Source organism: Cloeon dipterum, chromosome X (genome assembly GCF_949628265.1).
Source record: "Cloeon dipterum chromosome X, ieCloDipt1.1, whole genome shotgun sequence".
Lineage (NCBI taxonomy): Eukaryota > Metazoa > Arthropoda > Insecta > Ephemeroptera > Baetidae > Cloeon > Cloeon dipterum.
Window position 1 is genome coordinate 30,334,873 of NC_088790.1, and position 15,816 is coordinate 30,350,688.

Consider the following 15,816-nt stretch of genomic DNA (forward strand, 5'->3'; position numbering starts at 1 on the left):
GGTATACTTTAAATGTAAATATAAGGAGATTCTATGAAAGGTCATTTAATGGGTGCCCATTTGGTGACCGAATTCTGGGCATGACCACTCGCGGGTGCCCGAAGGGTTGGACATGCGGTATAACCAATGGGTGCCCATCTGGGTGCCCACGGGGGGTAGCCGGGTGACCGAACGCGGGCACCCAATGGGCACCTTTTGGTTGACATTTTTCTCGGTGGGTTTATCCTTTTGTCAAGACTCAAATGTTGAAGATCAGGGAATATTGTCGTTTTGACGATTTCATGGTTTGTGAAGAATGGACTACATGGTTTTCCGATCAATTGCAAATCCTGGAGTACATGCAAGCACTTTGTAATGAATTGTGCGAATTTCTCCAAATCGTGGGCCAGCATGTTTTCACACTGGAAGACTTTTAAATTGCCAAGCTTCGAACGCAATTCATATTGTCCTGGCAATTCCTCGACTTTGAGGTTGACGTTGATGTACTCCAGAGTGGGATCTATAGTTTTATAAGGTCTGCAAAGTTCCATAACGTCTTTCAAATTGAACGTGAAGAGAGTAATTTGGAGCTCTCGCAAACGCGTCAGGGATTTCAGCGCGTCAAAGATGAGTGGCTCATCCACTGTGATCTGCGGGTACTTGAAACATTCTGCGTCTCCTTCACTGAAGATTTGAATAGCTTCGATGTTTTTAGCGTAAAAGCAAGTTCTAAGAATGGCCTATTCGATTTAAAGTTTAATTATTCACTTCTTTAACTTATTCGATATTTTACCATTTTGAAAGTATTATATTTCTGGTCTTCTCTGCAAAAGGTCATCAATCCCGTGAGGTCGAGAGCTTTGAGGTTTAGATCGAGGTGATACTGAAAGGCTGGAACCATGTAATTCATTAGCTCCTTGTGAGATCTGATGATGTATGAGCTTTTTGTCTTCATCAGTTTAGCCCACAAAGATTTATCTTCCAACGCTACAAAAGTAAATATATATTAAAACTCAAAACATGGTATTAAAAATATTTTACATTCATGGGCATAAATTAAATAGTCCAAAAAGGGAGAGTCGGGATGAATTCCAGTGCTTTCAGCAAATTGTGATTTTATCATCTTTTTTGTTGTTTCGTCGAGATTCATATTCGCCAAATGTTTCGACATATCCTCCTCAGCCGTGGCAAACCTACACGAAATCACATCAAATGAAACTTTTAAAGATATTATTTTAATGGTTTGAACTTACCTTTTCTTGGTTTTCGGCATTTTCGCACGTCGATGAGAAGCGATGAACACAAAATGGACTCGAAAGCGACGCAACTGACAAAAACAGGTGGCATATGACGCGACTCGATACCTGACAAGTGACTGCAGACTGCAGCTGATAGGTTGGAAGTTGGTCGGAGGTGGTGGCGCGCGAAATTCAATATTACGATAACGGATAATTATTGTACTCTAATGTGAACTTTAATTCAATCTTTTGATAAATATTCCTGAATACTCGGCACATTTTGCTTTTGAGTTAGAAATATAGTCAATTTCAATCAATTATTTTTTAAATGAAAGGTTAATAGCGATAGTTTTAGTTATTAAATTTTTATTTTCCTTTGAAAAGCGCCCTCTGAAAGGTTAAGAAGAATCAAAAGTCAAACCAACCCCTAACTCCTTGAAAATAATCAAGTTTTGGTCAATATTGTGACGTATAATTTGCATTACTTGTACTAATTGTGTCTTTTAAATCGTAAAAACAAACTTTTGACGCTCTATTTAAATCTCTCGGAAGAATCCGTTTTACGTGATTAATAGCTTTTTTAGCCTCGCGCGGAAAAGAACAGGCATTAATGCACGCAGCCCGCGGCCAGTGGATTTATGTAAATGCAATTGCCACCTTTTATTATTCGCCCCTGTTTCGTGTCGCAGTATGTTTTAGCGTTGCTCTCCCTTTTCAAGTGTCGTTTTCGGGGCTCGCGCGTCACGCCAACACGGAGAGCCCCGGCGGCAGTTTCTCTCTCTCTCGCTCGCTGGTCGCGCGGCCGCACCTCTCATTAGCGCGGACAAACGTGTAATTTCGCTGTCATGCTAGCCGGCGAAGGTGAGCCGCAACAGGTTCGAAATAATCATACAGCCGTTGTACAAGTGAATTGACAGCTCTGTTTATGATAGCAGTGTGTGGAACATAACATTTGGAAAATTATATACACATTGTTGTCGAGAGGTCATTCAATCAAATGTATATTTTTTATGACTTAACTTTGCTTGGAAAATTATTTAAAAATTTAGTCTAATTAATTTTAAGTTCCTGTTTTGAATTTTCCAGAGGGAGAAATGTTTTCCTATTGAAAAACACGATTTGTTTCGCCAGAACGGAAAATAATCTCATATAATTCACAAACCATTGGATAGAATGCGATGAGAGAAATCAAAACATGGTGATTTTTGCGCATTTAAGAGATACAAAATTGCTAAATTTCACAAACAATAAATTCAACGGACCAATTCACAGATAAAAATATGCTAAATTTGGAATATATAGTTGCCAAATTAAGAAGGTAAATTTATTTGTGATTCATACTTGCTGTAATGCACGAACAGTGCAATCAAAACGTAAAATTTAAAGACTTTTTAGTTTGAAACAATCATTGGAGTCCTAAGCCTAATAAGTCATTTAAAAATTTGATTCAAAACCTTACTAAGTAGAAAGATCTTCAATGTTCGTGCATAGCAAAAATGTTTGTAAACTCTACATGGTTTTTTAATACAATAAAATGTTAGCTATTCAAAAAACACTCTTTGTTTCTGAAAAAAATAAATCCATTTTATAATTTATGCTCAGAATTTTTTCAATTTAATGTAATATTCAAAATAGGCTTTTTTAAATTTACTTGATGACTGTGATTTATTTATATCTATTTATTTTATTCGGAAACTTATTGTTAGGTATAATTCTTTTAATAATATGCTGCTCATTTGGTTCTCAATGTTTTCGCTAATTATGCAAGATGCAAAATGCACAACTGATTTAATTTTACTTAATAATTGCTGTTTTGAGCCCCATCAATTTTTGGATTTTGCGCCAGATAAGACAGGAAACAGCGTTTTTTTTTCAGAAAATTACAGATTTTACGTTTTCTAGCCATAATTTAGAAACCCAAATTTCCAAGGAGATGTGAAAAAAGCAAAATTTGTAGAAATTTGCGCGAAAAGAATCCAGTTTTGGTCAATATTGTGACGTATAATTTACATTTGTCTTTTAGATCGTAAAAACAAACTCTTGACACTCGTACGGGAATCCAAAGAGAGCTTTTTGTTTCCCGCGGTCAGACGCCATCTTGGATCTGCGCAGTGCGAACCAATTTTATCGCACATCTGGCCCCCGCTGATTTTACCAATTTTCATCTTACTTTGTATCTTTTACCAATAAATACACAACACAGATCTCAAAATTTCACAGTCATGGCTGCTTGCATTGCATATATAAAATATCCAGCATGAATATCGCTTCTTGATATCATCCCCTTTAAGACATATTCATTTCGCCCCGGCGCATTGACAGGTCAATTTTGTTTCTTGGTGCCCGTAGAAGCGTTTGACAGGCGACGTCACGCACGAGACATGAGCAGCTCGCGGGGATCGCGGATTTGATTATTCCACGTGCCACAGCCACCGCCAGCGCAAATAGCGATAGAGAAATCCGAGGTGCGGCGGGCGTGCCGTGGTGGCGTCGGCGAGGATTACACGCTGCAGAGCATTCCGACGCAAGAATGGGCGAGTCATTAACGTGCGGTGGGTGCAATCTAAACGTGCCCAGCCGGCTGTCGGAGCTAGAGACACGCAGCAAAAACAAGCAGTGAAATGAGCCCCGAGAGCAAACACATACACAAGCCGTGCGATAAACATCGCAACATGTTTATAGAGCAATTGCGCCCCAAATGGGGGTTGCTAGCTGCCGCCTGCACCAGAGTCGCAGAATCAATTTTCAATTAGAATGTCGTTTACCTACCGTGAGCGGACGTACGGACAACCGCAAAGTGCAATGCACGCATAATGCCCTGATAATGGGCTGAATTTGTGAAAGGAATCTACCTTTTTTCCTTTAAAATAAAAAAGTTTGATAAAAGAAGGAAATTAATCAAAAAATAGCTCTCAACACGCGCTGATATGGCGTCTGTTAGAGTACGGCGGGAAGGTTTGCGGCTTGGAAAATTTATCCTGAAAATACTGTCAGCACAATGAATATTTTTGTTGTTATTTCTTTACAAACAGCTGATTAGCCCGGTAATTGGCGAATCGACTGTTAGATGGCACATCAGGCTGATGGAAATGTAACAAAATACGCGGGAATGTAATTAGTTGGTCGGCACGCCTCTTTTTCGACGCTTCTGATTGGCCGCTGGACTGTCTCCTGATTGGCCTCCATTATTTCGACGCCATATTGACTTCTGATCGGCGGGAACGAAACACAAATCGCAACCCGGACCCTGGTGGGAATTACGACTGCGCAGAAGGTTTGGGTCACGCAATGCGCAGTGTTATTAAGTCTCAGCCTCCTTGTGATATTAAAAAGCGATCTGAACATACTGCGCATGCTTAAGATGCGCATAAGTTTACTGCGCAGCTTTCAAAATGGGCGTACATTCAAATAACTATAAAACAGTTAATTTAAGCATCTTGAAAGCCTCCATTATTTCGACGCCATATTGACTTCTGACCGGCGGGAACCAACACAAATTGCATATCGCTGTGGCAGCGCCTTTTCCCAGCATATCGCATTGGCAACCAGCGCCCATTCCCTGGCAAATCCATTCCCAACATAATTATTCCCAGTAACTGCGTTTCGTTGCCAAACATGTTTTCGCGCGATTTTTAAATTTAAGACCTTGACCTATCCCCAGATGAAATTTTACGTCATTTGATTCACTGGAAGCATAATTTATCGCCATCTCTTGTGAAATAAGTGTGTTGACTATTTGAAGCCTTGCAGAAATCAAAACAATAATCGCCGAAATTGTCATCGCCAAATCTCGGGTTTAATCCATCAGAATTTAAAAAACTGTACACCGTTCAACTCGTCTCACTCTTCCCTAGATAACAGAAGGGTTTAGAGGGTGATCAACCCCCATCCCCCTTCCACCCTATGCATTACATCTAAGATAAAAATCGCGTCGCTTTGCACTTTCCGGCACTTATTCACTAATCGCAAGTCTCTTAAATTAAAAATGATTTACCCTAAATTCCATTGGCCATCTAAAGGAGAATGAGACGAGTTGGACGGTGTGCAGATATTGCAATTTTGACACTTATAACCCGAGATATAGCGATCACAATGTTGGCAAAAATCAGGTTTTATGTATATATGCGTCCATGCATTTTTGCTAATATAGCAACCACTAAATCTTGGGTTCTAATACACAGAATTGTACAAACTACACACTGTTAGACTCGTCTTGACCTCCCTTAGGTAGTAAAAGGGGTTTGAGGGTGATCTACCCTCATCCCCCTTCCCCCCTATGGTTTGAAGTAACGATAAAAATTGCGATTGTACATACCAACTTTTGGGATAGAGTCAAAAAAGGCAAATTTGGGTTGGTGGGCAAATAGATCACCCCCAAAATCGATCGGCTATCTAAGGGAGGTTGAGACAAGTCGCACGGTGTGCAGTTTTCGTAATCCTTTATGGTATAGAACTAATTTGAGATGTCTCGGCGATGGAAAAATAGGCAAAACTATTTATTCATATTATTTTTTAGCACAGCGGCAATAAAATATTTTTATTTAATATCAAGGGATAGGGGTTTTAGTTTAATTGTGGCGATTTCTCTGTACCTACTAAAATTATTAGAGTCGACTCACGCTTTTCCGTTCATTTTAGACTTCTCGGTCTGATGCGAAGAATACAAATCTTAGAGTACCATCCTACCGAGAAGTGTGAGTTTATCGAAAAGTGTGAGTCTTCCAGAACTGTTTTGGTTATTAAAAACTAAATTTTATTGCCATTATGTGCGTTTGACATGAAGTGGAAACCTATTGACCCCATATTCTTGAACTTTGGGAGCGAGTAGTAAAAGCACCAACGTAATAAAATCAAAATAAAAGTACGTCAAAATGTTCATTTCGGTGTTTTCTTTCAATAATATGACAATTTACGCCATCTAGACAGCCAGTGTGTGAACAGCACAGTTTTTTGTTTCTCCTGTAAAATCCCTATTGGCGCATATGCTGGGAATAATTATGCTGGGAATGGATTTGCCAGGAAATGGGCGCTGGTTGCCAATGCGATATGCTGGGAAAAGGCGCTGCCACAGCGATATGATATTAAAAATGCTAACGAATTTTGGAATGATAGCAAATTTTATTAAACACCAATATTTTTGTGAAAACAAAATTGTGTTCAACGGAAATTAAATCTGTATACAACCGCATGATTATCCAATATAACTTGACCAATTCGCAAACTTCAAAACAGAACAAAAAGACCATGCAGTGTTCAGTGTTCATGATTTTTTAGCCAGGTCTTGGTCTACGGGTTCTTGCAGTAGTTCGCGTAGTTGTAGTTGTGGTTCTGGTAGTGGTAGTTGCCGGGTTAACTGTACTCGAAATCCAGCCAAGGAAGGAGGTGACGCGCGCGAAACCTGAAGGACCAGCCAAGCAACCTTCTGCAGAGCCAAACGAGACAACACCGATTTGCACCCAGATGTCCCTGGCGTCTTTGTAAACCAAAGGACCACCGCTGTCGCCCTGTCAAGGAGTAGGACCTTTATATCGGGGAAAAACGTTAATAAGGGACAAACCTGGCAGGTGGAAGTGTCCGTTTGACGTGTGCAAATAGTGGAGGAAACGACCACCGAGGTTCCGTAGTAGCTTGCGCATTCTTGGTAAGGGATGACAGTCACCTGCGTGTACTTCAAATTTTCACTCACGCCTTCATCTAGAAAAATGTTGTCGTTTAGGCCAATTCCCGACGTTTAAACCTCAATTTTCGGTCATTAAATATAAAAATAATGAGATAATTTCTCATTTACATAAAGTTCTTGGCTATGCAATAAAAAAATATGAAACCATCAGTGTCTTACTGTCTGCAGTTTTTCCAAATCCACTAACTGTGGCCAAAGTCCCAACGAATGTGTTCGAGGCATCGGCCGTCGACGGCAGTGCCACCGGCGACAAGGTGTCTGGGATTTAAGCGAATTTAGTCTCTGCTTGCAATAAATTCATATATAAGATGTCTGAACTCACCAGTAAAAGTGACGGGATTGTTCAATTTGATAAGGCATACATCATTATTCAGCGTGGAGCTCCTGTATTGTGGGTGTCTGAAGGATGTTGTTGTCGTCGTCTGCACTGCACCTGGAGAAAGAATGGTTCTGCCTATGGTGCCCAAGGACACAACGTAGCGAGACCTAAAATCATTTTGATTTTAGTTTTATTTACGCTCAACACAAGATAACTCATAAAAAGCTCAGGGTTTTTTTACAAATTCAGATTAAGGGGCAGAAAAACATCTTCTATTCCTAACGAGATCGTTAAAATAAACGTTTTTCTGTGTTTTAATTTAAAATTAATGCGTATTTATTTTTTTAGCATTTTGCACAAATAAGGCACTAATAAAAACGCATGTTGCTTTTGCGCGCGCAACGCACGAACCTTTTGGTCGCTACTGCGCATATGTCACCCCTCTGACGTCACAGCCATGCTTCGTGCTTGGCATTAGCAGCTGAGAGAGCTGTGACGTCAGAGGGGTGACGCTTGCGCAATAGCAAACAAAAGATTCAAACGGTTTGCGCGCCAAAGCAACGTGCGATTTGCTTTGCTACTCTGCTCGCACGTTTCAAAGCATTTTTCACCCCACCTATTTCAACCCTCAGGAATCGATTGGAACATACAAAAATGTGGTTTCAGTAGGTCTTCACCATTAATGACACAACAACAAAATTTGGTACAGATTAAATGACACGAGAAGAGATCGAAATACTATATCCGTTGCTTTTTCCAACTATATTTATAGCATTAAAAAATCTGAAGATTAAAGTTACGAACCCATAGCAGTGAGCTGCAGTCAGAACCCAATCAGCCAAGATGAGAGATCCACCGCAAAGCCAGGTGTTGTCAATGAGGAGGAAAGCCTGCCACGGAAAATCTCCGAGACTTGCGAGCGACCCACCAACGATGTACGCGTCCAAGTTATTTCGTATTTTACCAGCGTTCACCGCTGTTTATTACGTGTTATATTTGGTTCCAAAGAAATTAAATATTGAAAATTACACTGTATTAAGGGTGCAGTGTTCGGATTGTCAGCAGTGGGAGTGTTTGCAGAGATCAATTTCTGCCATTCTGTTTCGGACAGAGTGACATCGGTCTTCGGGAAGGTTACGTCTTTTGGTTTCTCGACGTTCGCACCACCGACGAGCAACTGGGCGAACTGTATTTTTTGCGTTACGCGATTGTTCGACGGACTAAAATCATACCTGGGCCGCCGACAGAATCAGCAACAGAGCTCGCATCATGACGATCTTCTCGCAGTTTTTGTTGATGTTTGGCTTTTCGTTCGGCCTTTTTATACTCCTGTCGATTTCCGGTTTTCACGATTTTGTAACCACGTAGAAGAAGTCCATTAGTGCTACTTCCGTATTTTGGAGGATGTTTTGTGCGTTTGACAGATTTTGTGCGTCAATCGGTTCATGATAATTTAGGTCGAGAGATGATGGGGGACACGTGCAGGCACGTGTACTCCTATATAGCTCCAAATGCAAAATTTTTATCATTAAATTTAACTTAAATTTTTTTCTGAAAACTGGAAAACTACAACACATAAAAATAAAACGCCTTCAGGATTTAATAATTCGATCAGAATCTTTTATTTCCAATAAATTTAAAAGCCATTTTATATTAGAGGCCTATTTTCAATTCCCACGGTAGGTGTTATGTTTTTTAACCTTGACGCAGAAACTCACGTCAGAAACGTCAAAAAAGTTGAAACGGAAGCTGGGCCTTTTAAAAAATACGGCTGATTCTCATGTTACATTTTACAGCTGATGCTTTCGATAAAAATTGAAAGTTGCGCAATAAGAACGGCTTCAAAAGTAGAAATTCAGCCATTTTTAGTCAATAAACACAAGTATAATATTTTAGAAGAACTGGCTTTAGGACAAAATTAATTTATTAAAACTTAAAAAAGCCGTACAACCAATTTGGAAACGTGCCAGTGCATATATGTGTGTCTAGTCTAAAAATATTGAAACCAAACTCAGGTTTGAAGCACACGTTGTTCGCTGGGCGTTTTGTTGTTGTCGTATTATTGATTGAGAATTAATTGCATCGCTGCTTGCTTCATCGCCAACTCCATTTCCGTGCTCAGCGAATGTGCAGTTGAGCAGAACACGTGTACTTGCACTAAATTATAATCATGACAAACCCGCGTCCGTTGTTTAATAATAATAATGACCCATTTTTTTTCGTAAAACAACAACTTTAGTGACTTTAAAAATTGAAACGTGCAATTTCCGCAATCTCTGGGATGTTCTCTTGATTTAAATTAATAATTCACATATGAACTGCTATTTTCTTTTTAGGAATGTAAATTAAAGAGAAAGAACTTAAATCACCGGGGGCAGAGGATTCACGCGACGCGCAGATATGGCGTCCGGGAAAGTCAATACAATGAATATTTTTGTTATTTATTTTCTAACAGCTGATTAGCCTGGTAATTGGCGAATCGACCGTTAGATGGCACATCAGGCTAATGGAAATGTAAAAAATACGCGGGAATGAAATTATTAGATCGGCACGCCTCTTTTTCGACGCTTCTGATTAGCCGCTGGACTGTCTCCTGATTGGCCTCCATTGTTTCGACTTCTGACCGGTGGGAACTAACACAGATCGCAACCAGGCCCCCGGTGACCCAAATAATGCACATTTTAATTTATATTTTACTTTAAAAGCCAAACGAAATGTAAAAAATTAAACCAGAAGAATTGGTTTTAAATTAATTTTGTATCAAGGTTGGATTTTCTGACTGAACACAATTTTAATTTATTTTTCCCACTGATCTGACATTATTTGTGAAGTATTTTCTGTCCTTGCGATCACTCAATCACAAGTTTTGTCCTGTTCTCACAAGTTCTGTCAATTTTTTCTATTTATTTTTCACTTTCGAAATGATTGCTGCCGAAAACCATCATCTATACCGTTGAGCAATCCGATAAAAGCTTTCTCGTTACAATCGATTTCTGCGAAGTAATGCGTCTGGGCAACTCGGTCTTTTCCACTGTCACAACACACACACACACTGCCATCCATTCACAATCTCGGCGGTCGGTTCGCTCGCCTTCGCCCAGCAGCATTTCAGCAATATTGAGACGTTTCGCCCCCTCATTATTAGCATGTATCCAAGGGTCCATTTGGAATAACCTCTGCTTTCTGGCTGATTGCTCGCACAAATCGATGTCCTCGTCGCTGCGCTTGGACGAGACGAGAGTGACGGAAGGCGAAACGTGCTGTGCAATGTGCAAACATTGAGCAACAGCTAGAAATAATTGCACACTCGACACACGTCTCCTTTCCCCAGCACCTGCTCATTGAGCACGCAAGAAAGCGGCGACGACTGCGAACTGCGACAACCCTGTTTTGCAACTGCGAGAGAGTGGAAGGAAGGACGGATGGATGTGTAGGGAAAAAGGTTTTTGTCGAGGATGAATCTATAAATAGCACACCAACTTTCAACATTTTTTACCTAGAGAGCCGTGGAAAGGAAGTCTATTATGTGCTTGAGTGAGTGGACAGGTTTTGTAAGGCGAATTTTTATTTTTAGGCAGGGTTTGCCAGTATCGCAATGACAAAAAATAATGGGAAAAAGGAATTTTATATTAAAGTTTACGATTTTTCTACTTTTTTTTCATTTCATGTAAATAACAGTGAAATTTGCGTTCTCTGGCTCACTAATCTGGCCCAGTAATTAATATTTAATGTTAAAGTATTTTTGATATTGCACCAAATTTTTTATATCCTTAAAATTTATGGTTTTCCGGAAAATGCTCCTGTTTGTGAATCCTCTTTTATAAAAAAATTAATAAAAAATTTAATTTAAAGATGTTTAATGCAATTTCATATTTCGTCGAAAAATTTAATTTTGGCATATTTCGATTTCTCTTGTCGAGGTCTATCCAATGGCTTTAGAAACTTCATGGCAAAATTCATTGTTGTGAAATAAAACAAGATTTTAAGTTGGGAGACTGTCCCTACCATTTAAAAGGATGCTAAAACGTTTCTAAAAAAATTTCAAAGCAACCTCTAGGCTTCAATTAGTTTTATGCAAGCAATTGGTGAAAACCTTTTAAATTTTTCTATCAATTAACCGCTTTGACCATTAAAATTCAACTGTTCTAATAAACAATTTTGTTTTAAACTATTACTAACTTAGACATTTTAAGATTTTAATTTGTGTTTTTTTAAATTGACAATCAGCGGGGGTGAGATTTGCGATAAAATTGGTTTGCACTGCGCAGATCCAAGATGGCGTCTGAACGTGGTAAACAAAAAGCTCTCTTTGGATTGCCTTGCGAGTGTCAAGAGTTTGTTTTTACGACCCAAAAGACACAATTAGTTAAGAGTAATGCAAATTTTACGTCACAATTAATTGACCAAAACTTGCTTCTTTTCGCGCCATTTTTTATCTGCGTGTCACACGAATCTGGCACTGCTATTTGCAATAATAAAATTTTCTAAATGTTAAACAAAATAGTATAAAAATATTTGATTTTCTAAATTGATTTCTATTTTTAACAAGACACTTATATTTTTTAGAATTTTAAATTCTAAATTTATTATTATTTAATTATATTAGCATAAATCTCTATTTATATAAATACATACTTATAAAACATTTTAAATTTACTGTAGCATTCAGTTATAGAAACTATTTATAATTAACGCCAGCCTATAACAGTTAAATAAAGCTTGTAAAGCATTGATGAACTCATTAGTCCGAATTTACGTTATTGCTCTAAATGCATTTACAATAGCAACACAAAAAATAAAAGAAGTACCCTGCTTTTGTCTGCCCACCCTATTTCTGTAAAATAGTCCTGTGCATATTGAAAAGCAACTCTGCTTGGCTGTCGTGGATGAGAGGCTGCAATGACACCACGCAGTAGCTCCTTTCATATAAGATCTCCCTTATCATCATCATCCTTGCGTCACCAACTTTTGCTCAACTTTGCATGCTTGGTCGAGACTGAAATAGACTTGGCGCTCTCATTTGACGGAGAAATGATAAAAATCCCACGCGCCGCCGGAAAAAAGGAAAAGGCGCGGTGTATCCCCGATCCTCGCTCGGATCGTGTTGTCTTGGCTCATCGTCTGCGCGTCAGGACGTCAGGAGTGACGCATATTGACACCGCCACTCTTGATTATTATCTTTATCTTGGCCGCACGTGAACATGCAATTGCACTCGCAAGTCTAGGGTCATCCATCAATGATATCCGGCTCATTATCTTTGTTCTCGCCCTCTCTCATTTATCACCGCGATCGCGCGATTCAAGAGAATATGACGCACGAGAGCAGGAAAGTTCAATTAGCGCAACAGACGCCAGAGAGAAAGAAAGAAAGATCCGATCGAAATTCATTACTTGGCCAGGAATTTCCGATTTCGCCTGTCACACAAACGTCGGCAAGCGGATTATCGCCGCTGATTGCGATGAAAGCAAAAATATGAATCTGTGGAATGGAATGCGGATTATAGTGGTTGAATGGAAATGACGCCAGAGTGCTTTTATATTAAAAAAGGACGGCCTTTTCTTTTGAATCTTTCTCAAGTGAAAATAAACCTGACGTCAATATTAATGATTGCTTGAAATGTTTGAAACAGGGATGAGAGCCGCTGTTGAAATATATGATAAGCCAAAAAACATTGTAAATAGCCAGAAAAATTAAGAAAGTCTTCAAAAAATATGATATTTTTGTTTAACTTTTAAAAATTTCCATTTTTAGCGCTAGAAATATTTTTTATACACTTTTGTGATTTTTTAGACTATTTTTTAGTATTTTTCAATAACTATTTGGAGCAAAAGCAAAACATTTTCTTTATTAAAGCATCAATTTAACAAATTTAAAACTTCAAATATTCCGTTGAACGCTAAAGATTAGCAGCTGAATTTAACAGAATTTTTATCAACTTGGTTAGTTTGTTTTTAAGAGATGACAACATGATTTTGATTTGAATTTTAAATTTTGGAAGATACACAAAACTCCTGGAATTTTGATTTTATTAGAAAGAAAATAATTTTGAAAGCTCCTGATGATGTAAATTTTAAATCTTCTTAAATGTCGAGATTCGCTTTGTTTAAAATACGTTCTGCTAGCCAAATTATCAGGGTTGAGAGGTCCAATTGAGTTTTATAGACTGAAACAACAGTTAAAACAGTTTCGGAGCCAATATTGACTGTTTTAGACTAATTTTCTAGCGAATATTTATATTTTTAGGACAATAGAAGCAATAAATAAAGCACTGAATTCACTAAAATTGGCGTCAAGACCGTTTAAAAAGTTTTTTTTTGTCAAATCTACCGTCTGAAATAGAGTTTGAAAATATTTATTTATTATTCAAAGATATTTTGAAGATGGTTGCGTGTTCATCCAGAGCTTGGCAGGTGCGCAGCAGTTTTTGACTTCTAGGAAAAACAAGAGAAAGTTTTAAGACCCCACGGGCTCTCTGCGAATTGCATAGCTTGCTGCCTGCGTCGGTGGTTAATGGCACACATTTTCCGGTTTAGGACTCCTCAGGGAGATTCCCAACGAGTTTGTGCGGGAGATCATTAATTTTAAATTGTTCCAACCCCCGTACTAAAACTGAAACGTCCTGGGAAACGGCAATTTAGTTTTGAATCAATTCAATCCGCTTGATTCTTAATTGTTTTTCTTGGGCTCTTGGAAAGAGGAAGAAATTAATTAATTGATGGGAAATTTATAGATTAAATTGCGGTCTCCTTTAAGGAATATTGACTAAATGACTAAGAATTTGAAAAGAGTGACTCATGATCCAATTAAATAATTAATTTTCAACGTAAGAAATCTATTAGGTTTTACGAAAGTGAAAACTTGTATGTGTTTCTTTATATCCTGATTGAAAATTATCTTTTGGTTACAGTTCTGCGTGATACAAAAATATAAATTTTAAATGCAATAAAGAAATAGATAGCTTAAAAAAGTGTCCTAAAATAATTTAAATAATAAATTAAACTAAAAATCATATAAAGTTTAATTTACTTTATTTATTAGTGTGTTTATTTTGTAATTATTTTATGTCTAAAAAAATATCGGTACAGTAAAAATAACTCTGAAACCAACAGGAAGAAAGCAAAATTTTTTTTATTAATTTTCTTATCAATCTAAAAAATTCTTAAATAACAACATGTATGTAATTTAAAAACAATTTATGTGCAGGCAGAAATTAGCAGGCAGTCGATGTCGCATTAGCAAGCGACATTAAACACTCGCAGCGGCGGCGGCAGCGGGCGATTAATCAAAGTCAGCCCACGTGCACGCGCAGCTAGCCGGGCAAAAAACATTGCAGGTGTGCATAAATTGCACGCGCAAATGGCGCAATGGAGAACTTTTTGTTCGTCCCTCGTCAAATAAAGAGCGGACAAATTGGGTTAATGATGTGTCGCACGTGCTAATGACGGACCGTACAGACACACACACACGCGTTGTCCGATGCGATCAGCACTTTTGCGTAATTAACGCGCAAATCCATCACAATCGATGGACTTGGGCTCATGTCCGCCGGATAAATACCTATATACATGAAATTTTTATTTTGCGGCGCGATTTTTTTATTTTTGCTTGTCATTTTGCTTTCATTGTAAATCAATAAAAAAATTATGTGTTATGTTGAGGCTCTGATAGCCATTGATTTCTAAATTTAGTTCTAAAAAATCTTAGAAATTAAATGAAAAAAATATATTTTTCTGAGATGATTTTCGAATAAATTAACTTAATTTTGGGTATTTTGATTTAACCTAAAAAAATTCAAAGATTCTCTAACGGCCAGTTGAAATTTTCAGACGAATTTTGTGCGAAAATAGTAAATTTGAGAAAAATTTGCTCAATAGGAAAACAACTGGAAATTTAATCAGCTTTCTGAATTTAGCCAGCATTTGACGCTACTATCAAGTGCTGAATTTTAATCAGGCCAAACACACACCCCTTTCAAAAATCTGCAAATTTTGAAAAAATAAAAAATAACTTTAAAGACTCAAAATTACTATTTTTTAACTTCTCACTATTAAATTTTCATAATTTTTCTCACCCCGGAAGCAATTAATTTCCTTATTTGCTCAATAAAGAGGGCGTAACCGGTAAAATTCGAAAAATTGGGTCACTTTTGTTCAGTTAGGGCTATCTTTTTATGCAATATAATTTTTTTAAATAAAAATAATCCCTATCATTCCACTCCTTTGGTCCCTTCTTGATGGGGAAGAACAAAAACAGGGGATTACAATGACAATGAACAGGAAGACAGCAAAACAGCTTCAACGCAGAAGAGAGAGATTATAGCGGCGACAGTCGAAAATTATGCTCTGGCAGTTGACGCAAAAAGCAGGCGAAGTGCCGAATAATAATTAGAATTTCGCGTCGGTATACGCGCTCCTCAACAACTGTAGGATTCAGGGGTGTAATCAGTCACTCTCGAGAAAGAAAGAAATAAAGAGAGCCGACGAAATCCAATTTTGCTGCGCGTCGAGTGGGTGGCTGGAATTCTGGCGAAAGAAACCGACCGACCAAGCACTCGAGGACGGCTTTACCTGCAAGCAAATAAATGCGCACGCGGCCGGCA

General features: G+C 38.2%; 2 protein-coding genes across 21 annotated transcripts in view; one reads left to right on the forward strand and one right to left on the reverse strand.

Moving 5' to 3' along the window:
• Stacl (Stac-like) overlaps window positions 1–15,816 on the forward strand; it is a 166,137-nt gene that overhangs the window by 53,501 nt on the left and 96,820 nt on the right. The gene's annotated exons all lie outside the window — the stretch shown is intronic.
• Window positions 46–8,484, reverse strand: LOC135945101 (transmembrane protease serine 9-like). Its single transcript, XM_065492514.1, has 10 exons — window positions 8,449–8,484; window positions 8,246–8,402; window positions 8,021–8,192; window positions 7,220–7,383; window positions 7,057–7,155; window positions 6,775–6,911; window positions 6,508–6,721; window positions 773–966; window positions 339–719; window positions 46–225 (listed from the first exon to the last, which is right to left on the reverse strand). The coding sequence occupies exons 1-10, from the start codon at window positions 8,482–8,484 to the stop codon at window positions 46–48; spliced, it is 1,734 nt and encodes a 577-aa protein (XP_065348586.1).

Bases quoted from the DNA above. Each gene is read 5' to 3' on its own strand.
- LOC135945101 (XM_065492514.1), bottom strand. From the start codon at position 8,484: ATGCGAGCTCTGTTGCTGATTCTGTCGGCGGCCCAG. The intron at 8,193-8,245 runs GTAATTTTCAAT...CGTAATAAACAG, and splicing joins CACTGCACCCTTAATACAGT to CGGTGAACGCTGGTAAAATA. The intron at 967-6,507 runs GTAGACCAAGAC...TTACTTTTGTAG, and splicing joins GCGAACTACTGCAAGAACCC to CGTTGGAAGATAAATCTTTG.